This window comes from Halictus rubicundus, chromosome 13 (genome assembly GCF_050948215.1).
Source record: "Halictus rubicundus isolate RS-2024b chromosome 13, iyHalRubi1_principal, whole genome shotgun sequence".
Lineage (NCBI taxonomy): Eukaryota > Metazoa > Arthropoda > Insecta > Hymenoptera > Halictidae > Halictus > Halictus rubicundus.
The window spans coordinates 8,618,994-8,646,808 of record NC_135161.1 but is presented as its reverse complement, the minus strand read 5'-3'; the positions used below and the strand labels follow the sequence as shown (position 1 = coordinate 8,646,808).

General features: G+C 43.4%; 6 protein-coding genes across 20 annotated transcripts in view; 2 read left to right on the top strand and 4 right to left on the bottom strand.

Annotated features, from left to right (window-relative positions):
- LOC143360574 (orexin receptor type 2) overlaps positions 1–5,527 on the top strand; it is a 32,521-nt gene extending 26,994 nt beyond the window's left edge. For 5 of the 10 annotated variants that reach the window (XM_076799555.1, XM_076799553.1, XM_076799556.1 and 2 more), the window contains 5 exons: positions 109–256; positions 623–844; positions 1,488–1,650; positions 1,827–1,939; positions 4,574–5,527. In XM_076799555.1, the coding sequence (XP_076655670.1) occupies positions 109–256; positions 623–844; positions 1,488–1,650; positions 1,827–1,939; positions 4,574–4,797 (870 nt within the window). In that variant the 3' untranslated portion in view covers positions 4,798–5,527. The other 5 variants (XM_076799557.1, XM_076799559.1, XM_076799561.1 and 2 more) reach the window with 5 other exon arrangements.
- Positions 5,528–5,673: 146 nt separating this feature from the next.
- On the bottom strand, positions 5,674–10,677 carry Btz (CASC3 exon junction complex subunit). 2 transcript variants are annotated; one of them, XM_076799550.1, is made up of 8 exons: positions 10,239–10,677; positions 9,409–9,833; positions 9,065–9,349; positions 8,576–8,988; positions 8,113–8,409; positions 7,945–7,977; positions 7,554–7,810; positions 5,674–7,224 (listed from the first exon to the last, which is right to left on the bottom strand). In XM_076799550.1, exons 1-8 carry the CDS (start codon positions 10,335–10,337, stop codon positions 6,625–6,627), a joined length of 2,409 nt encoding a protein of 802 aa, XP_076655665.1. In that variant the 5' UTR covers positions 10,338–10,677; the 3' UTR covers positions 5,674–6,624. The 2 variants fall into 2 exon arrangements, with proteins under 2 accessions (XP_076655665.1, XP_076655666.1); XM_076799551.1 differs by lacking the exon at positions 7,945–7,977.
- A 959-nt stretch (positions 10,678–11,636) lies between these two features.
- LOC143360730 (endoplasmic reticulum lectin 1) lies at positions 11,637–15,325 on the top strand. 3 transcript variants are annotated; one of them, XM_076799842.1, is made up of 8 exons: positions 11,638–11,968; positions 12,053–12,265; positions 12,341–12,514; positions 12,588–13,112; positions 13,504–13,557; positions 14,119–14,277; positions 14,339–14,584; positions 14,825–15,325. In XM_076799842.1, exons 2-8 carry the CDS (start codon positions 12,134–12,136, stop codon positions 15,068–15,070), a joined length of 1,536 nt encoding a protein of 511 aa, XP_076655957.1. In that variant the 5' UTR covers positions 11,638–11,968; positions 12,053–12,133; the 3' UTR covers positions 15,071–15,325. The 3 variants fall into 3 exon arrangements, with proteins under 3 accessions (XP_076655959.1, XP_076655957.1, XP_076655958.1); XM_076799843.1 differs by having other exon boundaries at positions 11,639–12,265; positions 14,345–14,584; XM_076799844.1 differs by lacking the exon at positions 13,504–13,557 and having other exon boundaries at positions 11,637–12,265.
- A 52-nt stretch (positions 15,326–15,377) lies between these two features.
- Positions 15,378–16,473, bottom strand: LOC143360732 (mitochondrial import receptor subunit TOM40 homolog 1). Its single transcript, XM_076799845.1, has one exon. It carries the CDS (start codon positions 16,345–16,347, stop codon positions 15,379–15,381), a length of 969 nt encoding a protein of 322 aa, XP_076655960.1. The 5' UTR covers positions 16,348–16,473; the 3' UTR covers position 15,378.
- A 1,398-nt stretch (positions 16,474–17,871) lies between these two features.
- Positions 17,872–19,923, bottom strand: Ift43 (intraflagellar transport 43). 3 transcript variants are annotated; one of them, XM_076799862.1, is made up of 6 exons: positions 19,764–19,923; positions 18,785–18,960; positions 18,667–18,696; positions 18,566–18,615; positions 18,206–18,275; positions 17,872–18,136 (listed from the first exon to the last, which is right to left on the bottom strand). In XM_076799862.1, exons 1-6 carry the CDS (start codon positions 19,800–19,802, stop codon positions 17,914–17,916), a joined length of 588 nt encoding a protein of 195 aa, XP_076655977.1. In that variant the 5' UTR covers positions 19,803–19,923; the 3' UTR covers positions 17,872–17,913. The 3 variants fall into 3 exon arrangements, with proteins under 3 accessions (XP_076655977.1, XP_076655979.1, XP_076655980.1); XM_076799864.1 differs by having other exon boundaries at positions 18,566–18,603; XM_076799865.1 differs by lacking the exon at positions 18,667–18,696 and having other exon boundaries at positions 18,566–18,603.
- Positions 19,924–20,141: 218 nt separating this feature from the next.
- On the bottom strand, positions 20,142–24,785 carry LOC143360142 (uncharacterized). The gene is made up of 5 exons (XM_076798712.1): positions 23,908–24,785; positions 22,287–22,589; positions 21,356–21,785; positions 20,912–21,263; positions 20,142–20,752 (listed from the first exon to the last, which is right to left on the bottom strand). Exons 1-5 carry the CDS (start codon positions 24,046–24,048, stop codon positions 20,653–20,655), a joined length of 1,326 nt encoding a protein of 441 aa, XP_076654827.1. The 5' UTR covers positions 24,049–24,785; the 3' UTR covers positions 20,142–20,652.
- Between the last annotated feature and the right edge of the window lie 3,030 nt (positions 24,786–27,815).

Sequence of the window (27,815 nt, the reverse complement as noted above, 5' to 3'; positions counted from 1 at the left end):
CCGGGGAACGTGACCCGTTAATATAGGTCCGAAGCGAGCGCAGGGCTTCGTTGATACAAAGTAAACCGGCGGACGTTTATTCGCGATATCGTTTTGTTTTTGTTTCAGACAGTCTCGGTGACCGTGAGCATATTGACCCTAACTTTCATATCGATAGACCGCTGGTACGCGATATGCTTCCCCCTGCGGTTCAAGTCAACCACCAGCAGGGCGAAGACCGCCATCATCGGCATCTGGGCATTTGCTCTCATCTTTGGTAAGTATTCTTTACAAACAGTTCATACACCGAAGGAGTACCCAAGCTTCTACACACTTTATAAATTGTTAACTCGGAAAATCGCCTTACACTTAATTAAATTGTGGACTTTTAGTATCTGGCTACATTTGAAAGAATACCAAAAAGTTCCAGAACTTCGGAGAAAGTGACAAACGTTTGCCAAAAGTTGGCGACAAAATTGTAGAGCCTGAGAGAATACCTTGGAATGTCCTTTAAACATTAAATCTCGTAGGAAGTCCTCTTCCCTCCAGGATAAAAATGTACCCTTCTTCGCAGAACGAGATTGAAGGCTGGATGGTCACCTAGAATTTCTTATTTTTCGCCAAATACTAACCGTTTCCGCAGATATCCCGGACCTGGTGGTACTGCACACGATCCCGCCCACCCACATCAAAGTGAAGACGATCCTGTTCACTCAGTGCGATATATCCTGGAGCCAGGAGAGCAAACTCACCTTCACCATCATCAAGGTGATCTTCCTCTACACCGGGCCGCTGATCTTCATGAGCGTGGCGTACTGGCAGATCGTGAAAGTCCTCTGGACGAACGATATTCCAGGTCACAATCGTAAGTAAACGAAAACTGAAACAGATTGAAAACTTTTATAAAGGGAACGTACGTTTCCGAAGGCGGTCTCACTCACCCCTGTGCGTGCAAGTTTCTCGGTGGCGACAGGTTGTACAAACAGCGAACATATCCGGAAACGGCAGTAAGATATCAAACTACATGACTCAAGGTTCGCCCGGGTCGTTACGTATTTTCTTCATGGAACTTCTTGTACCCGCGACACCTTTTCTTATCGTTGCTCTTAGTATTCAACGTTCCGAGCCGTAACGATCGCGCTTAACGCGACGCTCACAGTCCATATCGCAAGAACGTATTCCTGAAACAATTAGTCCAACTGTAGAAACTTGTACGAGGATAACATCATCCGGACAATATCATCCCAAAGCTACTTGCTAGTTAGTTTACTAGTTGGCGGAGCTAAATAGAATACTAAGGGATCTTAGAAGGGTGTCTTGTCTGAACTGGGGGTGCATTTGTTGAGCTGATCACTGGTCTCCAGCTATCGTCAAGCATTCTGTGCAGTTACAACTACTTTAGCGAAGCTTGAAACGCTCATATCGCGGTTAATCCGTTCTCTACGGGGCGGGGTTCGCAGAGGTTGCGGTAAATCCGCGGAATGACTAATTATTGTACGGATTTACAGTGGCGCCGCGAGCCTCGCAGATGAGCCAGACCCCTCCACTATCCGTCGGCGGTAATCCGGAGACGCAGCTAAGATCCAGACGGAAGGCGGCGAAAATGTTGGTCACGGTGGTCATCACTTTCGCCCTTAGCTATTTCCCGGTGCATTTGCTCTCCGTGATAAGGTACTAGTCGGTAATACGAAAAACAAAAACAAAAAACAGTGACACGAAAGAGCAAAGAATGGTCGTGGAGAACGCAACAGGCGGGTAAATGGTAACTCGACACCGCAAACGCACGCGCCCGCGCCCGATTATTATGCCCGGGGTGCACCCGATGTAACCGTTATTTACCGTTGCAGGTATACCATTATGTTACCGTCGAACGAGTTCTTCAGCGTCATCAGCTTAATCGCGCACGGCCTCTGTTACTTCAATAGCGCGGTTAATCCGTTGATCTACAACTTCATGAGCGGTAAACGACCTCTGTTTTTTTCTAATATTCCGTTGATCGCACTTGCACCCTATACCTTGCACCCTAGGTTCGCGGGAGGCTACGGTGTTTCATGCGGGGCGGTTTTACCCGGGTGCGTCGCGTTATCGAAAGGGCCGTCGTTGTTATTGCTCTGCTCTGCTTTGCGCCGCGAGACAAAAGATTCTCCCATCTCGCGTGTCCTATCGCGTCGATAAACGACGACCTACCCTTTGTCCGACAGCCCAGCTGAGCTTGAATAAATTCCCATCGGACATCCTGCCAGTGAGGGAACGCTCTCCTGTTCAACGGAACCGACGAGCATAACGGATTGATACATATCTTTCAAGCGAGACGTTGTTTTACGGCTTCTCTCTGCCTACGCTAAGCTGGGTCGCTTCCGGTACACGTGATCTAAAATAACAAACGCTTTTTAGGGATTGCGAATTAGGGGATAAAATAGACTGAGAAGGACCTGATGTCAAGGAGATAAATCCTGGATGGGGATCTTTCCAGGCTGACATGTACTGTGGTGAGATGGCAAGAAGATCCCTGACAGGAATGCAGCTGTAAGCCGTCCGATTGGGTCATTCCAGACGCATTTTCAGTTGTAGCCGAACTATAGGCTAAAGTGTGTGACGTCAATGCCTAACCATTGGGTGCGAGCGAGGATCCCTCTCGTCCTTGTGCCGTCCCGGGGCTCATCTTGTCATCCCACCACGGTACCCACTATTCATACAAATTGTTCGATCAACCGCGTGAAAAACACACATGTTCTCGAATACCCTCCGACAAATCTTCTTGATATTCCGACGTCCACCGCGATGTATCATGGGGATGATGTAGGGAAGAAATTGACCCAGTGGAGCCAGGAAGGTGATTGTGGGATCCGAGACAGACAGGACCCTCGGGTTCTTCAGAGTGGATCTGAGAAGAAAATTACTTTAGACAAGGGAATAATGGATAATTTTTTCGTGGGTTCATTGGGTTCATTGATTCGCTATATCGTTGCTCCAGATTGTATAGAAAATTGACAAATAGTGTGGTATTAACAAATTTGTGGCAAGTGAAAGATATTTGAATTGGCACAATATACTGGCCCCATAGCCACTTTTGTTTGTTTATTGCATTTAACCACAATTGAAATGATTATCTAATATTGTTAATGTATACGCTAAACATTAAACACAAACATTCGTAACGAATTCGTGGTAAATAGAAGATATTACGTTAAAATACTTGGAACAATTTGAAATGGATAATAGCTCCCCACTCCCCGCCATTTTGGAGCGCAACTTTTCGAACGGGCCAACTTCATTCAGTTCAAAATGTCGATTTATTGTCTACTGTAATCAGAATGACTATCTAATACTATGAATCTATGTCCTCAACATTAAATAGTAACATTCTCAACAAATTCGTGGTAAGTAAAAGATATTACGTAGAATATTTGAAATAATATGAAACGGATAAGAGTACCCCCCACTTCCCGCCATTCTGAAACACTTCAAACGCGCCGCAATTATTCTATTCGCAGCCACCATTAATTCATCATAAAACGTGATTAAATTACGTACCGTCATTACTAAACACCTTATCGAACAGTTCATACCGCTGAAATACTAATATCTGCACAAATTCGAACAATATTTCGCTTTAAATAAGACGACACGTCAAACGGTTCCCTCCAATGCGCGCCATCTTGCTTCTACCGGAGCGCGCGAATTTTCCCCGAGTTCAAAATGGCGTCCGTTAGATACCAACTCGGATTATTGAACATACCTACATTTTAACTGAAACGAAGACCTGTGGAAGCTACTAACAGATTGCAGTAGCTAGTACTAGGGTGTTCCAGAGTAGGAAGACCAGTAAGGAAAGGTAAAAGTAGACGGAGATATTCAGCATATGGTTTGCAGGTAAGTTCCGGCAGGAGTTTCGTCGCACGGTGAGAGAATGCTCGGCGTCGAACCACTCGCATAACCGGCGGTTGAACCAGCCTCACAGCTACGGGAATGGATACCGGTCTGCTCCCCAAAGCCGTCGTGAAAAAACCTGACACGCGGAGATGAGAGTCTCTTGGGTGAAAAAAGCTCCTAATACCGTCGCGGAAGAGCCCCATGACGGGAACGAGTCTCCGCAGGAACGATGTAGTCTCGGACTTTGCACCCCACAGACTCGGTTGCGTTTAGGGTGAGCTATATTGTATTTTACAGTTATTGGCCGCTTTTAAAAGCAATTAGAAACCTCCGAAACTTACCAACGAATTTTAAGCGCTTCGACACCACCAGCCACCTACCGGAAGACGCCGTCAACCCTGTTCGAGAATCGAAATAGTTTCCGGCCGATCGATAGAAATCGATCAATCAATGCTATCCGTCAAATGCATTCCCGCGCTTTTTGTTTAGTAGTGATTTTTTAAATGAAAAGTTAATTCTTTTGTGCGCCTGGCGTAGAGGTCGATAACGAAATATTATATAGCTTGCCCTTTCCGTTATTCAGCATGCAATAGCAAGGTTAATTGGCCAATTAATACTAGACTGTTAATAGGTTAAGGTCCTGCGATAGTGGCGCCATATCGGCCGCCAATTCGACGAGATTTGAATTTGAAAAAATGTAACGAAGCTGTTCAAATTGCAGGAAAATTTCGGAAGGAGTTTAAACGTACTTTTCGTTGCACTCGGGGAAGCAGTTCTCGGGCTCAACGTGGCTACCTCGCTAGTTCATCTAATCTTGCTAGAATAAAGACTCGGACCACTACTATACGAACAACGTTGAAAAATAATAATAACGTTCAACGAAACTCGGAAATCATACCTCTCAGCGCTATAACGAGCGTACAGCAAAACGAAAAACACGAATGATATCGTAAGTAGAGACGCTTAACGCTGTCGGATGAGCAATGAGACTCACAAGGGATCGTTTATTTTGCATTGTAATCGGAACTTTAATGTAAAGGTATACGGTACTTAATAGTTTACAAAGAAGAAACAGTATACGTTCGACTGGTTATCATTTAAATAACAAAGGACATTTGAAAAAGCGATTTGTATTTTAGTTTCTACTTCCGTAAAAATTGGTAGACACTGGTACGCCGTTCCGCGTACGAGGTATCGCATAATATAACGAAGCGTCGACTTGTTTCGTTTCTGTTTTGCTTTTTTTTTAACGTACCGATCGCATTATAATAATAAAAATGATCAACGTCTTGTTCTCGCTGAACATGAACTGGAACTATAGGCACACACGCGCGTCTGCACGTTATTTCGCTTATAATCGACTGGTAGCATACGTGACCGTTATTGACCGTTATTGTAACTAGAATAATTTTTCAAACGATATGCCAGCCACGCCGACAAAATCGTGTATAAAAAGTTTTTCGTAACAGACGTATATATGTATGCGTACATATATATATATATATATATATATATATATGCCGCTACTACTATGATATAAATATAATGCGATGCAAAATTCCGATACTATGTACACTATTCTCCTAAACATTTTACGTCGTCTGAATGGAACTTAATTGTTAATCCGCTAATGTTACAATTCAATCGTGTACGAGGATTATTGCGCGTGTAGATCAATTCCATTGTTTATACGATCTCGACGCTGTGTTCCTCTTGAACGATGGATTTTATACGAGTCGAATCTTGATTGGTAAGTTTTTACGTCCGAAATAGTCTTCTTTGCGTGAAAAACCGAAACAGAGGAAAAATAAATTTAGTCACTTGTGAAAAAAACTTCTTATGAATATATTATCTTTTCCATTCCACATCATCAGTAACAAAGCATGCTGTAAGCGTATTTAAAAAAAAAAGAAAAGAGAAGAAAAAAACGAAAAGATCACGGTTATCACGGTTCGATAGAATCTATCAGTGACAAGAGTAGTATTGTATCAGCGCCTTGAGTTAGGCTACGCGGATGCACGAAATTATAAATGACAATTCTCTTCCAACGATCGAAGGTAAACAATTTTCATCTCGCCACCGCGCAATGGCGTGAAAAGTAAATTAAAGCGTTAAATAATTATTATCTAACGAATGAACATAAATCGCTCGATCGTCGCTTTTACTCAATGAATCGTGGTACAAACGTGTTTGTACAGAAAAAGACATAATACGTATTAAGGTTACTGACCTGACTATATAAGTCTATTTACAAGAACTGTTTGTTGTTATTTAAAACATATATCGAGATTTATTAATCGTCCTGCCCTGCGTCGATGCTGCATGCGTTAATGCTTGTTACACGATAATACATTTAAACACTAATCCCCTCTACTAATAATCGATTATCAGTAGACTTTTATATATGAAAGTAATTTAACAGTATTGAAGAATGTATGTGTGTGTGTGTGTGTGTGTTTTCTTTTTAATAGTAGCAGCAGATCGATGAAGATTCGTAGCGGAACATTGTTACAAATGCGACCGACCCTACGAAATATACAACACGTTGAAATTGGATAAAATCATTCGAAATATGTATTAGACACGCACACACGGCGGTTTACGCCGCTGTTTCACGAGCGGTTCGCGATCATCAATCTCCTATACGTACTGTATAGTAACTTCATTAAAATTACACATCATCCTTTATAATTATTATGCGTACTCGTACTCACGAAGATTCACAATTACGTCTTTTTCGAGAAAAGTTATGAGAAACTGTGCGGCATTCTTTCAAGCTGCTGCTTCCTCGACAACTTTGCTGTCGGTCGTACTGCTCTCGATAACGATCGGATCGTTCTCAGTCTTTTCAATGACTGTTGTTTTAATGTGAACAATATTCTCATCCTCTAGTGCAATCTTGGACGAGTCGTTAGCATTTATTATCTCGACGATAGGTTCCGTCGTTACGAGCTCCTGAACCACCGGTGCATCTATTTCAACGCTTTTAGTATCCTCTTCGACCATACTGTCTGCTATTGCACTCAGATCTCCGCCCTTCTGCATCTCTTGAATCGTTGAGCTCTGTTCGACCTGAACATTCTCGAACTGTTCCGAAATTGCCTGCTGTTCAACTTCTACCATGCTGCCTTTAATTTCTTGTTCGATTTGTTGCGCGTTGCCAAGCTGATTAAACTGCTGTGGCTGTGTACTTCTGCCTCTTCCTTTGCTGCCCTGCTGTTGTTGATTATCGGGCGGAGGAAGAATCGGAATTGCAGCTTTCGGTCGTCTCATCGGAGCCGACTGCTGTTGCTGTTGTTGCTGCTGCGCTGGACTATAGTAAGTACAACCTTGTGGCTGGAAAAGCTCTTGCGGGGGTGGAGGACGCTGCGGCTGAAACCACACGGATGTTTACGCAACCGTAGAGACGAAAACTGTGAAAGGGTATAGCCGGATAAGGCGGTCAAATGTGCCCCCAAACCAAATTAATCTTTCTTCGATTGAAAAATTGAAAATCCCCAAAAATCCTAGAAAATTAATATTTCTCATAGAAGTTTTAGAAATATTAGCTTTGTAAAAATTCAGTAGTGAGGCATTGTCGAAAGCACTGTTCTCAATTTTCGTATGTGCGTCTAGTTAATAAAATAGGAAATTGATTTTCTTCGTGAATGGTATAAAGAAAGATCAATTTACCGAAATACCCTCTCTAATAATTAGAGTACCTGAACCGGCGGACTGTATCCTTGGTAGCCCTGAAAGTTCGGTTGAAATGCTGGACCGTTCGGGCCGGGAACATAATTGATTATACTAGGTGGAGCAGTCTGCGGAGGAATAAATTGCGGCGGCGGTACCAAAAATGGCGGTGGAGCATAACTAGCCGGTTGGCCATTCGGTGGCAAAGGAATAACAGGCTGTCCAGCCAGTGGCGTGGCAGCGGCAGCAACAGGCGTGGTTTGTTCGAAATGGCCTTGCGGATATCCTATCAACATTAAATCGTGATTAAAAAAAGTACTCCAAACAATGTTCATACACGCGACCACTCACGCAAAAACAAAACAAATACAGACGCAAAGAAGCTCGTCACGCAAGTAAGGGGAAACCACTCAGTCTTACCTTGCGATTCTAAAACACCTCTTGAATTGCCAGCTAGATGCATGTACACACAAGCCATATATTAATAAGAAATACATAGTATATTGACAAGTAATCGCCAACAAATATTATCCGTGATACGAGAAGATGTATCGAACAAGATCAAGAATATCGAAGTGTATTTATTACCTTGCGGAGGGAAATATCCGTGCTGATTGTGCTGATTATGTTGATTATGACTGTGCTGGTTGTGTTGCGCGTGTTGTCCATGCTGCGGCGGGTAATTCTGTTGCCCGGGAGTTTCGGCGACTGTAGGACGTTGACGTAAACTGGAGTATCGCTTCGGTCTGTTGGCAGAACTGTCTTGCTGTTGCTGAATCGATTGTTGCTGTTGCTGCGATGAGGAATGAGATTGCTGTTGTTGTTGCATTCTTGGAGGTACTGTGTTTGACCTCTGTTGATTCGACGACTGTCCGTAGAAATTTTCTAAAAGTAGATATTTCAATAACGAATAGTTCAAGAGGTGGCTGGCTGGTGTATTAGGTCAGTGCAAAAGTTCATGCCCGATTCTTTTCTGTATTTTAATACGTAATCGGGCACGAACTTGTGACCTAACACAATGTTATTTACTGTGTACGGATCGAATACCCACTGTTGTGTCTTCCACTCTGGTGATACTGTGCACCATCGTTCACGCTGACATGCTTCATGTCATGCGTGATCTGTTGCTCGTCGTCGTTCTGTACGTTACTATTTCTCTTATTCTCCGCGGCGATCGGACCCGCCCCGCGACCCTTTGGTTTAGTTTCAATCGTTCTATTAGCAACCATATTGTTATTAGCGTTCGTCCTGAATCCTCGTCCACGTGTTCTACTCGCTGCCAAGCTTACAGACTCTTGGACGTTCCTCTTGTTGCTATCTCTCGGAGATGTCTTTGCATTCACCAATTTATCAGCGTCACCGCCAGCTCCGCTGTTTCCATTGTTGCTCTGAGTATGTGGAGAATGCTTGGTGTCCTTTTTCCAAGCGGGATTTGTAGGCTCGTTCGGAGCTTTGTTCTCGTTCCTGCAAATCAAACAATCGAGTTAATCCGATAAGAAATTAGAAAGGCGGCTTCATTAATTGCACAAACATTACACACGTGTGAGTATTAGATGTACTGCTAGATTTCGGTTTCGGACTATCGCTCTGAGTTTGCAGGGGTGGAAAGTTTTGTACTTTGTTCTGGATTTTGTTTTTACTACTGTACCAAGCCGACGAGATAACCGGCTCCTCTACTTGGGCAGAAGCATTTTTATTAGTTCCCAGTGCGGGGAAATCTTCGCCGCTTCTGTTAAACTTTCTATTTCTATTGGAAACATTAGTTCCTGGCTTTCCATATGCATCCTCATCCTCCCAGTTGCGTGTATATTTATTGGGGCCACGACTGTAAAGAATGAAACATGTAAAATCAGAGAACTATAACAAAGGCGACACGATATTTACCCGTATCTTCTTCTTCTTCTAGCCCTGGGTGGCCCTTCTTCGTTTCTAATGTCATAGCCATACACTGCTATCAGTTCTTCGTGGCTCTTTGGTGCCTGCTCTTCATCATTGTACCTATCATGATCCCATCTGTCCTCTTTATCTTTCCACACCTTCTTCTCTTTGGTTTCCCTTTCGCTCTGCGACTCTGGATTAGTCTCTGGTACTTCGTCCGCGGTTCTGTCATCATGCTCGTAAAATGTTCCCCTCTTGGGAATGTACTGTGGATTTCGTCTGTCCTCGTCGTCGTCCAACTTCTTCTGAGGTTTCTCTTCTTCCTGGCCATCTCCACTCTCCCTCAACGCGCCATCTTGAGATTCCACGTCAGAATCAGACGGGTAAATATCGCATTCAGAGTCTTGGTGTCCATCGGTTTGTTCGCTGCTCTGTGAAAAGCAACATAAATGGAAGGTAAAATTAACAATGCTGTAAACATTGTGCAGAATCATTGTTGAAATTTTCTCATGAGATTCTACAATGTGAAAATATGTACAGACGGGTCCTAACGTATTTCGGACAAATGAAGCGTTATCTCGTTTTGGTGACAAATTCGATCGCCGGCAGATTAAACACAAAAGAAAGTCTTGTCAGTATTATACACAGAAGTATTACAACAGTCTACTTAATCCGCTTAATCGGGTCTTCCGCCTAACTTTCGATCCAAGACGATACGGTGACTTGTATAAACATTGACAGCTCGGAGGACGACCGAGACCATGAAAGAAAATAAAATCGTTCCTCTAGATGCATCGGAAAAATATCGAGCCAGAAAGACATTTGCAACAGCTAACCTGGGTCTCTTTCGTTGCGTTCAACTCCTCGCAGGAGTCCGAGAGATCGTCAGAACCGCAGGACTGATTAGACTTTCGACGTCGCCTAGTGTCCGACATAGTTAATTCAATTGGGGCCACACGGTTCCCGAATTATCACCAGTTTTCTCGCGCGAGAACGTGAGCGGAACGATCAACGGCGGATGACTTTTAAGGTCGAACTAGTCCGTGTCTGTTTCCACTTCAACGGGACCCTGATCACGATTCTCGGTCACGAATCACGGACCACACTATCACCGAATCGAGAAGGCACACCAGGTTCACGAAAATTTTCACAGCCGAAACAATTTCGTCAGGCCGCTGTCACTGGGAATTCTCACAGAAGCGAAACTTCGGCGTTTTTCGAGAACCGTGTAGATCCATCATGGATCACAAAGGATTCTTATAGAGCAGACATGGAATTTAACAGCTTGAACTGAAGCTTTTTCGAAGGCTCCCCCTGACCGACCAAGTTCTCAAGCTACTTCAGGCCCGTACCATATGAACTGCACGTGGCGCATTAGGGCGACTCTTGTATCGATAGATTTCTACGTCACTCATGAGGTAAACACTATTATCAATGCGTTTTTTAGTCAGAAAAATAATAATTTCGAGAATATTTTTAATTATGTTGGAAAAATTTTATTGAGATTTAGGACAACTAGATTTTCGCGCACGTATAGACCTGTTTGGCGAGAAGCCCGTGGGCAGCCCGGGCCCGAGCCCGCGGGCTCGGGCTGTATTGTGGAGACGTATCCTTTGAAAAAGCCTCAAATCGAGCAGTTAAATCTCATGCCTGTTATAGAGGAAAACTCGGTTGACTTTCAATGATCAATGAGCGTGCGCCCGTAAATTTGTATACCATGAAGGTAGCTTCAAAACTACTTCTTTTAAATTCAGAATCACAGATTTGTTTTCTTATTAAAATTGTAATTGTTTAATTGTAATTGTAATTGTATCTACACGAAATCGATGTAGAAATTGTTTTAAATGTTTAAAAATATTACGTTAAATATATGACATAATAAAAACAACATTGTAAGCAGTATCACAGACGAGTTATAAGCAGATTCCTCTCTGTTATAAGGATCCTATACCTCGTCTGTGCAGATAGTTCGATGTTTCTCGATCACCAACTTCCAATGCGCATGCGCTTCTAAGTGTGTTCACCATGAACATGGCTCTAGAAATCCAAAATCATAGACAATAGCTCACGGAAATTGTTCGTGTTTTTCTATTCAAACTATTTATTGCTTGCCTGGAATAGATACAGAAACCATTTTTTATACATATGGAAATATATAATATAGTCAAAACAACATTGTGAATAATGTTGAATTTATTTCCAGCGTATTACGTTTCAAATAGTGCCGCGCTTTCGCAAGTGTCACAAGTTTCACTTGTGGTATAGTACTCCGTGATATGGTTGGCTGTTGCACGACTGGAAATATTCTATTCTGCAGTCTTCCAAAAAAATTTTAGCATGAAGAATAAATTAAAAACTTGATAAATGATTGCAGCTTTCGTTTGTAAATGTACTTCACCGATACGTTGCGCGAGAGCGAGCGAATTATTCCACTGAAAATCATCCACGTCAGTTCTCGTGGCCCAAAATTACTGGCTTTCGAGCAAAAGGATTTGGGCGAGGAACAAGATTCCTGTGAGATACCGCGCAATTCCGAGAATTGCTCTAAGTTCAACAGTAAAAAGTAGCTAGTAAAAAGTATTTTAATTGTTTTGAAGTTTTGAGTTACAAATTGCACTATCTCCACGTTAGCATAAACATTTCTGCGCAGCCTTGATGGCAGTCACGTTAGCGCTGATGTTTACCAGTTTCGTTCGTAAAAATATTGTGAAATAATCACGATTTTACAAAAATGTCGAAATATCGTACTGTCTACAATGTGCTGTTTTTTCTTGTCACTGTACACGGACATGATATGAAAAGTTTCGATGATACCATTCTGTTCAAAGTTAATTGGCCGGGGAAATTGAACGCCGATTTATTGGTATGCATATAGTAGATCAGTTTGTATAATTTTAATCGGTAACAAATATCAATTAGTAATTTTTATTTCTTACAGGAGACCCGTCCAAATCTAGAGACTTACTTCATAACAACTGCAAACAATGAAAAGTATCAGTGTTTAATTCCTGATGCAACCGATTCAGAAGATGATGTTAACGAGCCTTATTATGGAGCAAACCCTATAGAAATTTTATCAGTGTTGCCCATGCATAGCCCTTGCTCTTATAAGGTATACACCTTAATTAAAAGCTACCACTGCACGACATTTTCTGTGTTTCTTCTCTATGGTATGATCTGCTTAGGTTGAGTTGTACTGGACCTACGAGCTATGTCATGGAAAGTACGTACGACAGTATCATGAAGATAGGGATGGGAAGAAGGTAAAGATACAGGAGTATTACTTGGGTACCTTCGACAAGCTGCAAGAAATGAAACTGCTGGCAGAGTATCAAGAAAGAAATCTAAGGCCTAATAGGAAAGCAGAGATACCAGTCACCAAGGTTGACGGGATCAATATGCCTTATGTGGAGATAGAGATGGGTGATGGTTCAGTTTGCGATATAAATAATAAACCACGAAAAGTCAAAGTTCGTTATGTTTGTTACCAGCACGGTAGACACGACTTGTTCTCTGTGAAAGAGCTTGTAAGTTGCGAATATGAGGTCATTGTATTGTCTCCCGTGCTGTGCCATCATCCTGACTATAAACCACAAGGCACAGGAGGGAACGAAGTCAACTGCTTGCCAGTTGACAATGCGCCGGAAAAACCAAAGGCACTTGTTTCAATGGAAATGGAAAGCTTGAATCTGCAGCAACAAAAAGTGACGGTAAAACCACTTTTACTACACCCTACACAGTTATCTATTTATTCCTGAATATGCTTATGTCGTATGTATATAATGTTGTTGTTTAAAATAAAATTTTTCACATGATTCCTGTGTACAACAGTAGTACATTTTTCTTAATGATTTTTCTGAGAGACGTGCAAGTTGTTGTTTAAAGAACAAACATTATGCAATGCACTTTATCCATAGAAAACACTATATGCCACACAATAATAGGAAACTGCTTTTATTGATACTGATTCTACTTTCTACATATACGTAATTGGCATGACATGTCTAGTGATGAGCCATGATAGAATTTGTTTCAGCTTAGTGTTAGTCAATATTTTCCTTGTTTCTCATCCGTATTCTGAATTCATTATTTGTTGCACAGGATGACAAGCCGCAGAAAGTCTATGCAATCCTCCATGTAGATAAGGAGGGCCAGGTCAGAATATTTTGTATTTTTGGGAACAGGCTAAAGCGCTTGATGGTTCTTATTGTCACTATATGTCATTAATATGTATTTCATTCTGTCCCTTCCTTTTCTACATATATATATTCATTTTCTATCCCCCCTGAGACTGCATATTTTTCGAAGATAATAATATTCGGAATAACAGTACAAAACACTATTCACGCACTGTTACATGCGATGCATCACAGTTTCCTTCGCTTTATTTTATCACAGCCAATCTTATAATATTTTTCGCGTCCGTCATTGTTGCTTCTTCCATTACTTTGAGCTGTTACACACCACTGGATTATTTGTATATTGACTAGTTTAAGAATGATACGTCGGCGAGGAGACATTAAAACGTAAACATGTTTGACAAAAACCAGTGTACGTAAGATCGTTTAACATAATGCAAAGGAGCAATGGTACTCAGAATATTCATGTTTCTAACAGTTTCATTCAGTATAGCATTAACATCGATTGTAGACAGCTATTCGCGTTCATCGGGTAGGATAAATGGTAATTTAATTAACGTTTACATGTACATTTCAGGATGGCGAGATGCGCTTCAGGGTTGAAATACATCCGGTCGACATGATCGACAAACATAACATCGAGGACTCGATCAAATCGATATCGGATCCAGGTATCAGTCCGGCGGAAGCAAGTCTCCTGAAAAATTTCCTCAGCGGCAAGACTTGCTTGCACGGGGTCAGTACACCACTTAGTCGAATTGTACTCGCTGAGATGGAACGTAATTAATTATTAATAGAAACAGGGCAACGGATGGTGGAAGTACGAATTCTGCTATGGACGTTCTGTGATCCAATATCACGTAGAACGGGACGGTTCCAAAACAACAGTCAACCTCGGCAAATTCGACAAGCAGAAACACCTGGACTGGATCGCGGCGCACCCACACAAGAAGCCAAAAGCACCGAAGCTGCGCAAACAGCTTTCACACTTTTACAGCGACGGGACTATCTGCGATAAGACTGGCAATCCCAGACAAACTGAAGTATAACAGATAAGAAGAATAAAGATAAAGGGTATAGCCGGATAAGGAGGTCAAATGTGCTCTCCAAAACTAAATTAATCTTTCGTCATACCATCCAAAGAGAACCTTTCAAGTTTCAATTCGGTGTCCCTGCTAGAGAGTTTTCTTTGGGGGCCCTATCGAATGGTATGATGAAAGATCAATTTATCCGGCAGTATCCTTTACAATTTCACGTCGCGCTAACGAACAATGAATTTTCAGGTGATTCTGAAATGCGACGAGGGCCACACGGCCAGTCTGTCCAGCGTTTCCCTATTTCAGCACGAGCCAGAGACCTGCGAATACCTGCTGGGACTCGAGTCTCCTCTGATTTGCTATATTCTAGAGTATGCCGACAGCAACGGGCTTTTCAGTGAAAAGTTCGAGGTGAATTTTGACAAGCTGAAGACCACCGCCTACCATGAGTACGACGATTTGGACGAGAGGATAGCGAACGGAGACGATTAGAGTAATGCGTTAAACAGTATCAAATTTAGTTCGAACTGATGAAACAGTGATTCGGTTATTCAATGTTTGCTGGCTGACGAACGTCGCGCGTTAAAGGTTTTGTGTATACGAGGTATACGCACTGCCCAGCACTCGTGCAATCATACAAACTCTCCAACTCGGACGTTGTTTGTACATTGAATCAAGAATTGTGATGCTTGCGACGAGATGTGAAAAAGGCTTGTCGGAAACACAATAAAAACCTTTCTACGCCAATTTCTTTGATACCGTGCATGCGTTCGACACACACAAATGTATATGTTCCGCCATCATTTTCCGATATTGAGACCGACGCCCACGCGAAACTGTTGCTTACTATGATTCATAAGACCGCTGATGACCAGCGAGCACTCGGGTATGGGGTACAATCGTTTCTCGAACACGGCGCCGACGGAGGTCTCGGAATTGACGATCCCGCGGAACACTAGGTCCGCGTAGGGGACGTTCATTTGGTAGACTATCGTGGCGATCGAGTGATGAGTCCGCATATTGGTTTCTAACTCGACACCGAGTTCCAACTGCGAGCTGGCCTTATGATGATAGCATACGTGGAGACCCGCCTCGCCGAGAGTGCCAGACAGGGTCGTGAGACCGGTGCTGTACCGGAAAGCGGCACACATGATCGTCTGCTGACCGCCGGGCACTTTGGAGCCACGAAGACAGGCCAGCTCTGCGCCCAGGGTGATCCTAGACGTGATCGCTTGCAGATAGTGCATCACCAAGGTCCCACGACTCTTGGTGAAGTCAGGGTTTGCCATAGTTACTGCTACTGTGAAATCATTCGCGCGATATTCTGCCGTGGAGCTCGAAGCCTTGTACAACCCGTTAGCGACCTGCGCCGATAGCTTGAACCGGAATCGACAACCCAGCGTGTGTATGAAGGAAGCAGACAGGTTCCCATTCGGTGATATCTCACCCTTAACCACGGGGTACCTCTCCTTAGGTCCTACCATCTTCGTGCCCACGTAACTTGCCCCAAACTTGTAACCGGAGGGCGTCACCGAGCTCAGCGTGATCGAATGCGTCACGTTGAAGTGCTCGCTAAGCACCTTTCGAATTATCAGTCGCGCTCCTTCGAAGTTCTGCGGGTACAGATCCTTCACCTTTCTGTGCAGGTCCTCGAAGCTTCCCGGATTCCCTGGACCCATGTCCTGTGGCTCCACGCAACGCACGCATTCCTTCTCATTGTGCAATGCGCTTGGCTCCTCTTTCCTAGTCGACGCGTGCACCGTGCCCATCGCGAGACATCAGACGCACTCGAAGCTGCGTGGGAGGGTAGTTTACTCCTTGCACTGCCACCTTCTTCAGCGCTGATTAGAGCTTCCGTGTTAATAATTTCCTACGACATAAGGGAAGCTTTTATCTACTAGGTATCTACATTTATTATAACAGCCAAATGTCTAAAACAATTTTATTCTGATTTAAAGCTTCTAATCCGACGGTGTTTAACCCTAGATAATTAAACTATGATGCGTGGGAATGATGACGTCAAATAAAATATAACTGGAGTATTTTTATTCAACAAGAGGAATTTTTACGGAAGATTAGTTATCCAGGGTTGAAATAGTTCTCTCCAGTTAATTGTAATTTTTGATAGAGAAGAGAGTGAGCATATTTTTACTTTGGTAGCAGTTGTTAATTCAGCTCCGTACGGTATAGTTTAATGAATAAACTGCCGCATACAGGGGACGATAGTTTATCGTGTTGTACCGTTGTCGGGTGGGAGGGGTTAAAAAAAATAAATGGTATCCATAATTAGCAAATTTTGGTCGAAATCCTCACGACATCTCATTCGAGGCTATAGGAAGGGAATAGTTGTCTGAATTTTAATTTGGCTCGTTGCGCAAACATGCGAATTTCGGTTTTAATAATTGGCGGGTTAGTAGTCCTAGTTGCTGCCACATTTCAAACATGAAGCGCGCTGTCCTGATCGATAACTGCAGAACGACACACGAGTCGATTGCAGTCGAATCGACTATAGTTCCTGGGTCCATTGTTAGATGGCTTTCGGCTTGAGCGTTTTTACACTCAGTCAAATTTTATCTTGTTATTTAAGCAAAAGCACGTTTTATTTGTATGAATAAGCTTGCTCGAAGTGTGTAGACGCTTCGCAAATATTTTGGCAGTAACTTGTAGGTTTTATTTGCTGTAAATATAATATGATTTAGGGTAAAATGAGATGGTCGATGACTTTCTCGCTGATGCTCGCAATCGGGATCTTTTGTATATATACCCCGATCGAGAACGTTACTTTTGGAAGTGTGTGCTAGTGATGGCACAGCTGAACATTGATCGCTAACGTAGAAATTGTGGCAGATCTGCTCAGTGGGTGTTGTCACGTGGTCGCTTCAAGTAGCTTGTGTTCGGCTCCCGATTGCGCGTTCAAGTTCGTGGTTTTGCTCAAACCTCGGATTTGCACGCCTGCACGGTCGAGTCCTTCACGTCGCTCCTCGAACTACCGCGATTTCCAAATTGGGGGGCAAATCGAATAGGTCAGACGAGGTTGTAATTTGTCGCTTCCATATGCAGGCACTGCAGAAGCAGTATGCCATGTTTTTTTTAATGTTCGCTTTCTTTTTATTTATACCATCTGCTACAAGGCTCTGCATAATATAAACTATTAGAATAAAAAATGCCTCCAGGTAACGAAATTGAAAAGTTATACACTAGAAAAAGAAAGGTGTATACTAGTAATTTTTTAATAATTCAATTATAACGTTTCTTTTTCTTGCATGGGAGATATTGGCAGGTGAAAAGCTCTCTTCTTATTTCAGGTGTATTTATTTATAAAAATGATACAACGTTCACGTAGAAATTTTCTTTTGAGCCTCGCTGTTTATTTCAGAGGCGACCTGAGTGAAGAGGAGATTCCAGTTCCACACCTCGTCCGGTTCCTTGGTCAGATTCTCATTGTACAATTTCTCAGCAAGAAGGGACAGATTGACGCCATTTAGAGAGGTGAACGCGGCGTTCTTCACTAAATCGGTGTCGAGCTCTTTGTAAGCGGTGACTCTGTTCACGTTCACCCTGCAAGGCGATTAATCAAAGGACATAGAAAAATGCAATCCAGAATAAGGAATATGCAACTGCACCTACGTGGGAGTATTGATGTCGGACAGTGCACTGTCCTCCTGTATTTCATCCAAGTCTGGAATAATGGGAATGTCTGGAAACGGTAGAATATTTATTTAAAACATCAAGGGTCTGAGCTAAAAATTTGTTGAACGCGGATTTTATGCAGTCATGACAAAAATGAGAAGAAGTAATACAAAACTGTAAACAAGGAATTCATTTTCATTTAAGTTCTGTTTCCTACAATTGAATTGAAAAGTTTTTATTTTGCATAAAGATAGTTTAGTCAGTAGTATATTCTGCCACTGATAGAGTGATGTGCAAGACTAATGGTTTTGATTATGAAGCACAAGAGTTTTAGAAGTATGGTAAACAAGTTCTCACCGTCAATGGGGTCCTTCTCGATCCCCCGGCTCCGTTCCCTAATAAACAGTCTATCAGTGACTATGATTGCCTGATTTCTTAAAGTTACGCGTTATACTCACTGCTCAATAATGTTAGACGCTCCTCGAGATCTATCAAAAAAAAAAAAAATAAGAAAAGAAAAGACTATGATAAAACAATAAATTCAACTCTTTCAGAAACAGAGAATTGCAATGTTACCTGCCGCTCTTCAGTTCGTCTCCCCACCCCGTTTTCCTGGTGCGAGGGGGTGCCACAGGTGGTTGCGTCGATTTCCCAGCGGACATTGATACAGGACTCTCCAAAAGATCATCGTCCGATTTACTATCTTCCTGCGCGACATTTTGCGTCGACCGTCTGCCCAGACGCGGTAAAAGCTACAAATTAAATTAGCCATGAAGAACTATTATTATGCCTAAGCTATCTGCAGTTCTAGCGAGATTCTATAATAATCTTCTCGTAGGCCCAGCAACAAATATTCTAAACGAATGCCGGTGCCAATCACGTTATCTCCGAGCTCCAAAGAATGAAGATAAAATGGCAGTGATGCCTCGGTAACTGTCGCGCTTCAGCAAGCACTCAACGGGATATTCTGGTTTTCCATTTTCAAAAAATCGATCTTCCTCTTTTTGCCGTAGAATATGCGTGCAAGAGGATTTGTTTGAATTTGCAAAAGTAACGTAGTCGTAGGCGTTCGAAGAATGCACCTGAAATGCGTTTTTCTCTAACAATCGTCGACTCATGTTTTTCGAAATATAATCTATAAAAAATATATAACTCATGTAATTACGATTATTTTTACTTGAAAAAAATCAGACGCGTTCTTCAAATACCAATGAATTTGTTTGCAAAATACCAATGCAAAAGGTTCAACAATTTTTCGAAAAAAAATTGCTAAATATTCGTGCGAAAACGACCCCGAAAACCAGAATAGCCCCTTTAACTGTCGCATTTCATCCCCACCACCTGTTAGGCCCGGTGGATAGCAGTCTCCCGCAGAGAAGACTTCTAAAACACACCTCCTGCTGGGTCCTCGGACCCTCCGGCCCGAAATCATTCTCTCTCAACAACGTTCTTCACTCTATCTTTCCGAGTGTTTGAAAGGTGTGAAAAATTCCACCCTGTCGCGACAGTTATCGAGGCGTCACTGGAACCTCTAGCGAAGTATGCGAAGATATACCTTCTTCGAAGTGATCTCCAAATCCGCGGCCCAGTCCATTGCTGTCTAGACTCGTTCAGGCCGTGTAGAAACGAAACGGTTCGCGCAAGGTGTGTGTTTGCGACCAGTAACCATAACAACTGACCGCCCCGCCACGCGACGTTGAATCGACTTCGCTGTGCACGTCTTCTGCGTCCACCTCCCCTCTTCGGCATCGGACGAAGCGCGAGAAACGTGACTGGAAACCTTGCGAACCGAGCCGGCTACGCACTAAAACCGGTTTCGAACTTATCAAGCCTTTCAGACGTGCGGCTTTTCAAACGTCCCGCGCTCGGAACCTAAATCCTACAAATCTAAGGATGTCGAGGAGAAGCGGGAGTAAGACAAGAGAGACGTACAGTTACATACAGTACATTTATTACACAAGGTTGCTCTACACGCTTAAATTATGTAAATACAGTCTGCGGTGCTCGGCGGGTGGCACTGTGCAGGAATGTGCGACTTCAGGGGCCGAAAGGCAACCCTCTTTGCTTAGAGGAAAGTGTATTCGGTTAGCACGTTGCCTGTCGTGAGGATTTTGTATACTTCACACAAATCTTGTCTACTTTTACATAAACGATCAGAGATCTTAATAATTAGCTACTTGATAATGAAATTTGCACCGTATACTATAAGGTAATTCATTTCAGAACCAATACATTGACATTCAGTACTGCTAATTGGATTTCTCTTATTAATTGAATTCTCTTGAATTAGAATATCTCTTATTAAATTCTGTTAGCATTGTTTTCCCCTTCAAATATTTTATAAATCCACAAATTCCATAAGGGCACAAGTGTGTAAGGAATAGTCTATTCCTCAGTCATCTCTGCACAGTGGCCGAACATCAATTAAATAGGGAATGTACGAACTAATAGTACTTTGTGTTATCAATTTGTCGTTGATACTCCTCATCATCGGGATTCGGTTCGCAGCTGTTGTCGTTGTTGGGTGGCCTCACTCCATTGTACCTGAAGACAAACACATTAGAAATGTTAAATGAGAGATACGAAAGAAGAGACCTGAAGAGCAGCGTCTGTCATACAGGGTGCTTCATTTAACTCTGCCATCCCTAATAACTTTGTTATTTGCAATTCACGGGTATCACAGCTGTCTCTTGTTTCAGGTACCTGGAGAAGTCCCCCTTGCAAAGCCTCCACGGCAGCACGTCGATCCTCTCGTGCAGAATGGCGGATATCTCCGGGCTGACGAAGTTCGGTGTGCCGGCACCGGAACCACGGGTCAGGAGTTTCCTCTTGCGGTCGTAGCAGCAATGCTGAGCGGCCGCGCTTCCGCTTCCCTGGGTGAGCAACGATCTTACGCAGTAAGCGGCTCCGGGCTTGTAAACGTCGAGCCTTTGAGAGCTGCCGCTGACGTCCCGCCACCTGAAATGCCTCCTCTGCGGCTCGTCCCAAATTTTGTCGTCGTAAAAGATGTTGCTGGGATATTGACAGGGGCAGGCGGGCAGCGAGGCCAGGCCACCTGCAACAGGCCCGAGAAATCGCGTTCGTAGAACCCGGCAACAATAGGTCCTAGATATCTATCGGGGATTATTTCTTCTTCCATAGGCTTACCTAAGAAAACCTTCTCGAGCTTGTCCCTGCTGTTCAACCACTTCTGACAGGGATCCTCGCTCGAACCGTTCACGAAATTCAGCTCCTTCAAGATGTCCCGACCCTCCACGCCGGAAGCGTTGCGCAAACTTTGGAACAGCCTGCCCAATAAAACGCCCAGGCCTTCGTGGAACGCCGTTTGATCCTCCACGGCCGAAGGACGCGCCGTTTCATCCCCGTAATCGTTCGTCTCGTTCAGCCTGTCCTTCTTCGACCAGTCCTCCGCCCAGGATGGCAAGCTAGTGTCTTGGAACTCGATCTCGTCCAGGAGGCTGCGATCGTCGAAGGAGTCCATCGATTCCGAGCTTACGTTCCTCTCTATGTTGAAGCTAGCCTTCTCTTCAGGCTCCCTCGCGTCGTAGTCTTCGCCCTTGGACTCGTTATTCACCTCCTGAAGAACAATTAGCGCTGAGTCTAATGGGAAAGTCACGCGAGCTGACTTGGACGATAGAATCTTTGTTAAATAGACTGAGGATTTTATGCATTCATGGCAAAAATGGGCAGATCAAGTGCAAAAGCAATCATCCCACAATTCAAAACATATTTCACAATAATAAAGTAAGTATTCAAGAAATTGCTAGAAATGTAAGTGTGGTATTAATGGGCTCTATCTCACTTTTCTCTCGATTGTACGATGCTTTTTGGAATCCAGTGTCTATGCAAATTCTGAGATCTGTAGTTAGAGTACCTTCGAGTGCAAAGGGTTAGTACAGACAATTTTTATTTTGCTTAAACAAAGTATATATGACAAATATATATATTTATGACAAACTGTGTTTAGAATCTAACTATAATGTAGAGTCTATAGACTCTATATGAGTATATTCTATGAGTCTATACAGTAACGTATCGAGAACTGATGATACTATTATTCCAGGTAATGGACAATCACCTGTACCTGGTCATTCGCGTCAGCAACATGCTCTTCATTCTCCAAGACGGTATTAGCGTCTCGATCGTTCTTGGTCTCGTTTCGAAACAGTCTGGCAATGCCTCTGGAGCAGATCGACCGATTTCGGCAGCGACGTCGTTTCCGGTGCTTCGCGTGCCTCGTGGGAAGCGTTTCCTTCTCCAGCTCGTCGTTCCGCTTGTCTTTGAGGGTGACGGTCATCCAGGAGGAACGGAGGAGTCTCGGGCCCCCCGAGTATTCCTCGATAAGACCGTCCAGGTTTCGTCTAGTCTCCTCGTCGTCCAGCTATTAAAACAAATCAACGTGTTTCAGGAAGAAGACAGTGGAATTTCAGGAAGAGAAGACAATGGAATTGATAATTGGATCTATTGTCGCTCCATGTTTGGATCGTCGCTCCCGAGGAGGGCTGCCGGTCGGCACATCAAAAGAGGCCCCGTGTTTGGCTCGTGGATCTGAACAGGTAAAGGGACGCAGCCACGAGTGGAATGGAGCGGAATGGGATACGCTCGGCGGATCCGGGAACGTTTCTACTTCTGGGAAGCGTGCGCCGCGAGCTCCGCTTCCATTCAATGGCGTAGCCCACGGAATTTCCGTTTCCTGTCTCGGAAATTTAAACTTTGCTGAAATTCCTTCACCAGTTAAAGATCCAGGCCCGTGGAGCTTTGTTAACACCTTCGGGGACGACGTTGATTGCTCAAATCGAGCTTCAAGATAAGCAAAGTCGTGAATGAAATCTTATCGCTGGACTGCGGATCTTTATGCAAAATAAAAATGCTGTGCATTAATTGTCGGGCACGCGAACCAAAGAGGAGTTCTCTATTTTTTCTAGTTTTATTCAACAGTAAACAATGTGTTCATGTTCTCGAATTCTTTTAATCATTCAAAATTGCATCTATTTTTGTTATAAATACACAAAATCCGCAATCTACTAAGTTCCCGACAAATTATAAAATTGGCAAAATTGAGCTCGTTCAGATTCAGTGGAATTTTGATCACAGCAAAGAAATGTATTCGGTAATGTTCTGTGAAAAACAGCTTTGTAATTTCAGTAATCATAAGAGAAAAAACTAGGAACTGGTCGTTTGACCAGCGATGGTAGTTTTAGTGTTAAGAGTCGGTATGATTGATGTCGCGGCGCTTCTTTTGATGTCTCCAGCGCGCGGCGACTTTGATGCCGTCTCGCTTGGTATTTTTCGTCCCCGAAGTGTTAACCCCTATGGTTTCCTCCACCGCTGTGATTAGGACCTCTTTATCTTCAGTCTACATTTGTTTTAACCCTTGACAACATTCACACTCTCCGTAGATTCTGTACGAAACCATTATCACGGGTTTGCATCAATATTGTAGGTCTACTGACACTTTATCTGTCGGAAGAATTGTGCGGTACCAAACGCGGAGATTTAAACATCATATTTTCTATAACAATCATAAGCAAATATATTAGATAACTGAGGGCGAGTTGTAGGTTCACGATTGGAACTGCTGTCGAGGAAGCCCGTAGACCATAGGCTTCCGAAAATTAGGAAGTAACGTTAAGCGTAACGTGTTAACAAAGTAATTTGCGGTTTCAGGGTGGAGGAAGTCGTAGTCGCCGTGTACTCACCTGGTGCCTCGTGTGCAGCCCGTTGGTGGCCAGTATCGATCTGAAGACGAGTATCCAGCAGATCAGCGCGGAAGCTCTCATGGTTGTCAGGAACGATCGCCGCGCTTGTTTGTCATAATGCGCTCCGTACACCATCGACATCCTTGATCATTTTCTTCAGAAATGACGACCGCTTCTTCCCATCTTCGCTGACATCCCCGTCAGGCTCTATCATCGTTCCATCTCCGAGAGGCACTAACGTTTGAATTTCAATCCGCAGGATCAAGGACGTCGCTCCTGGTGTCTTTGGCCTCTGGTTGTTTACGCGCAGGAAACAGCGAGGCTGAACGATCGGCAGTGTCAACCTGTCGATAACTTGTACGCGGCGTAGCGGGCACGATAACAGCCGCGGAAGACAGATAACGAGCTCGCGATGCTCTGGGCCTACGGTTGAAACAAAAAGGACGCGAGAAGGAAGGAAGAGGAATCACGAGGCCACGAGGCGCGCACCGTTCAAAGGCCTACCGCTATATGTATAGTTGTGAACCGGTGAAGTGTTCTGTCCCACTATAATGGCCAGCTGGTGGTAGTGGAGAGGCTGCTGGAGAGGTAGCGCGCCGGATGACAGAACACTACGTCATTGTACAGACCTTACAGTTCACGGCTTAGGGTTTCTTACTTCTTAGACGGCGGCAGGGGTCTACGTCTCTCTCTCTAGGCCCTTCTCTTTCCGTTTCACACCGTTTCACCTTTCTCTCCGTTCCTCCTTGGACACGCTGCTGTCTAGTCTCTCTTCTTCGACCCGTAATCCTTCCAGCGCTCAACATCCATAACCCTTCCGCGGCTTGACCGCTTCTTCTTTCTCCGTCTGTCGTTCTTCAACGTGCTACAACCGAGCCTTGGAAGATGCGACTCGATGAACACGTTGCTTTTCGCTGTAACGCTTTATGTATGTCTTTATTTAGTTAGACTATTTTTCTTGTTAAGGATAGAACAGCTATTACTTGAAATATTTTTCTTTTTCAAACTCCACGGTGGTTCAGCCAAAGTGCTGGGCCAAGTTAGGCTACTCTCCCCTACCTACGACACCATTCTAATATTAACCCTTTGCACAATCGAACATCTCCTCTAACGCATCGCTAAAAATGAACACCCTGTAGTTCAAAACAATTACTATTTACATTTCTAAATGCCTTCGTGGTTAATCAATTGCTAAGCGTTCATGGTACGAACAAATACACTAGTTTTCTATGTCATGAAACGTCCGAATTCTCTTCAAAGGGCTAGAGTCTAGTCTAATCGTAATCTTCTAACTAGTTTGAACCTTTCAAACAGGGGTTTCATTATTCGAAAGTTAGTCCTTTGAAAAATGTTTGACATATAATTTCTGATGGGCCATTGGATATATTGAAGGGGTGAAACATTTTCGTGAGAAATACCTTTTAAAGGGACCATTCGATCCATGAATATTTTTAACCCTCCGCGAACCAGGTAGGATCGAATCGACAGTTTTACAACTGCTATTTCGAAATGTATTAATAAGTAGACTGAGGATTTGATGCATTTATGATAAAAATAACTGGCTAAGATACTAAACTGTGAAAACATTAGAAGAAATTAAGGGTTAAAGATGATTCTGTAAATTTTCTTAGCAACATTGGTAATTGTTTTTCATGTTGCAGAAATTATGCGCGACATAGCGCGAAGATACTCGACGATTCCAGGAATTACCACAAAACGGCAAGGAGATGAAATCAGGGAGAGGCGGTGGGAGTCTCCGGAGTTCGCAGTAACCCACATTTTCTGCAGAGTACTGAGGAGTAACTGCGCAACACTGAAGATTCAAGAGTACACAGAGAGATATCTCACTTTATTCGTAGAACTGGCGGAATAATAATTACCGAACGTAGAAAAAGTTAGGCATTTCCGTAGGGGTTGAAAAGAAAGAGAGATCTCTGATTCCTTGTCCACAGATTAACCCCTATGTCTGGACTGTGAATTTTATGAAATGACTAGATCAAACACAAAACAGTGAAAATATTTAAAACAATTTAAACATACTGTTGCATTACTCCCAGCTTATTACAAGTATTAAGAACATAAATAGATGTATACGTAAGCTCCCGTAGCTTGAAATGAATGCAGACTATTTTTATTTTGCCTAAATCCGCAGTCTAGTTCTTGACATAGTGGTTAAATCTGTGTAATCGAATGATAACATTGAGGTCGTTCGCCACGAGAATGCTCGAGGAATCTCGGCGCCGTAATTATGTAAACGAGAGAATAAGTTGTTGCGAGCAACGCGAACCTGTCGGGGTGCGAGCTATACGCGTGTTACGATACGCGAGGGATCTAAATACAGCGGTGGAATGCAATGGGACGTGTTCCGGCTATTTTTAGTCGGGCAGATTCGAAAATACACCCACCGCGGATTAAATATAACCGAAGATGCACGCGCGCGGAATGCAGCGGCGATGGCACGCGAGCGATCGGGTCGCCGCGCAAATATGCTAATCCCCGTATATCGAAAGCGCCACGGTTTTCTGCTCCCCTTCATCGCCTTATTTATCGGCCTACCGTATTTCTCGTTGCGAGTCATCCTCCACGAGCAGTTTGTTGCTTTTCATACGGGAGAATTATACTTTAACGAAACGTCCCCTGCTCGAGGAAAGTGTTCCGTTCCGTTAGGCCACCACTACAGAAGCAAGGGAACCTAAAATGTCAAATACCGGGTCCATTTTGCGAGATCTTTATCTTTATTTAGCTTTTCATTCAAGCGAAATGGCCCTGAAACTGCGATCGAATAGTACCGAAGGCTGAACGAAAAAATTGAGACGAATCTGGACAATTTTGCTGGCAAAAAAATGTCATCGGTTAGTTCAACAGTGTGGCAAAATGTCTCTAAAGTTTCAAGAAGATTCATTCAATGTAATGCTCAAGATAAATTCACGAAGGTGTAGTTCCAATCAGGCTCAATTTTCGATACAGGCCTGGATTAAAAAAATTGTAGGGGCCAACAATTGCGGTATTTTCAAAATTTCTTTTCCGCATCATCTGGTGAACTAATCCTTCTATCTTCTCAGAAAAATCCGTGTCTCCCAGTCCAATTTTGAAAAAGTTATGGTGGTTTGAAGTCTGTTCAACACGTCGAATAACCTGGAAATGATTGTCGTAAAATTTGTACCACTAACTATCAATTCCTAAAGCTGAAATTAACTAGCTGATAGCGTAAGGCGAGATCTTCGGTACCTAACAATTGTTATTAACAACGCTCCTACGATTGACACAGATGAAACTTGTGTGGAACGCGTAAGATTCGCGTAGCAATCAAATTGTTAGGCATTGACGCGAGCCTCTGCGTGTACAGAATGAAAATGCGGATAGAATGATGGATCGTGCGTCTACGTGACGTTCTCGTGAGTCGGGCAGATGTGGAGTCAGCCTAGCAGCGTTCTCCCCGCGCGGTTATTACGGTCCCGGAGCGATAAATCAATGGTGGCGCGTTGGAAAAACGGAAATCGAGGACAGATCGAGAAAAAATCTAAAATTATTCCTGTGGACAAATTGGTCTTCGGGGCCTGCGGGTAAGGTTCGCGTGGGCGGGAATTTATTCGCGTGCAACGAGCCCACTGTCTCGGCGGCTAACGAGAAAACAGGAAGACGCCGAGACGGTCAATCCCGTCTGATATCGCCTAATCGGCCTTGTAATTTCGCTTTGGATTCGCTGCCGGTCCCTCCCACCCCACCCCACCCCCGCTAGGTAGATTGGTCCTGCGAGTGGTAGCACTCCGGGGATTCCAACGGGGTCGTCAAACTAATTTGTTTACCTCTTCAGATATTCCAGCAATGAAATAAAATTAATAAAACGCCGAGCCGGGCGCCGGTAGGAAATAAAAAGAAAAAGGAATGTATACAGTAGAAAGAGGGAA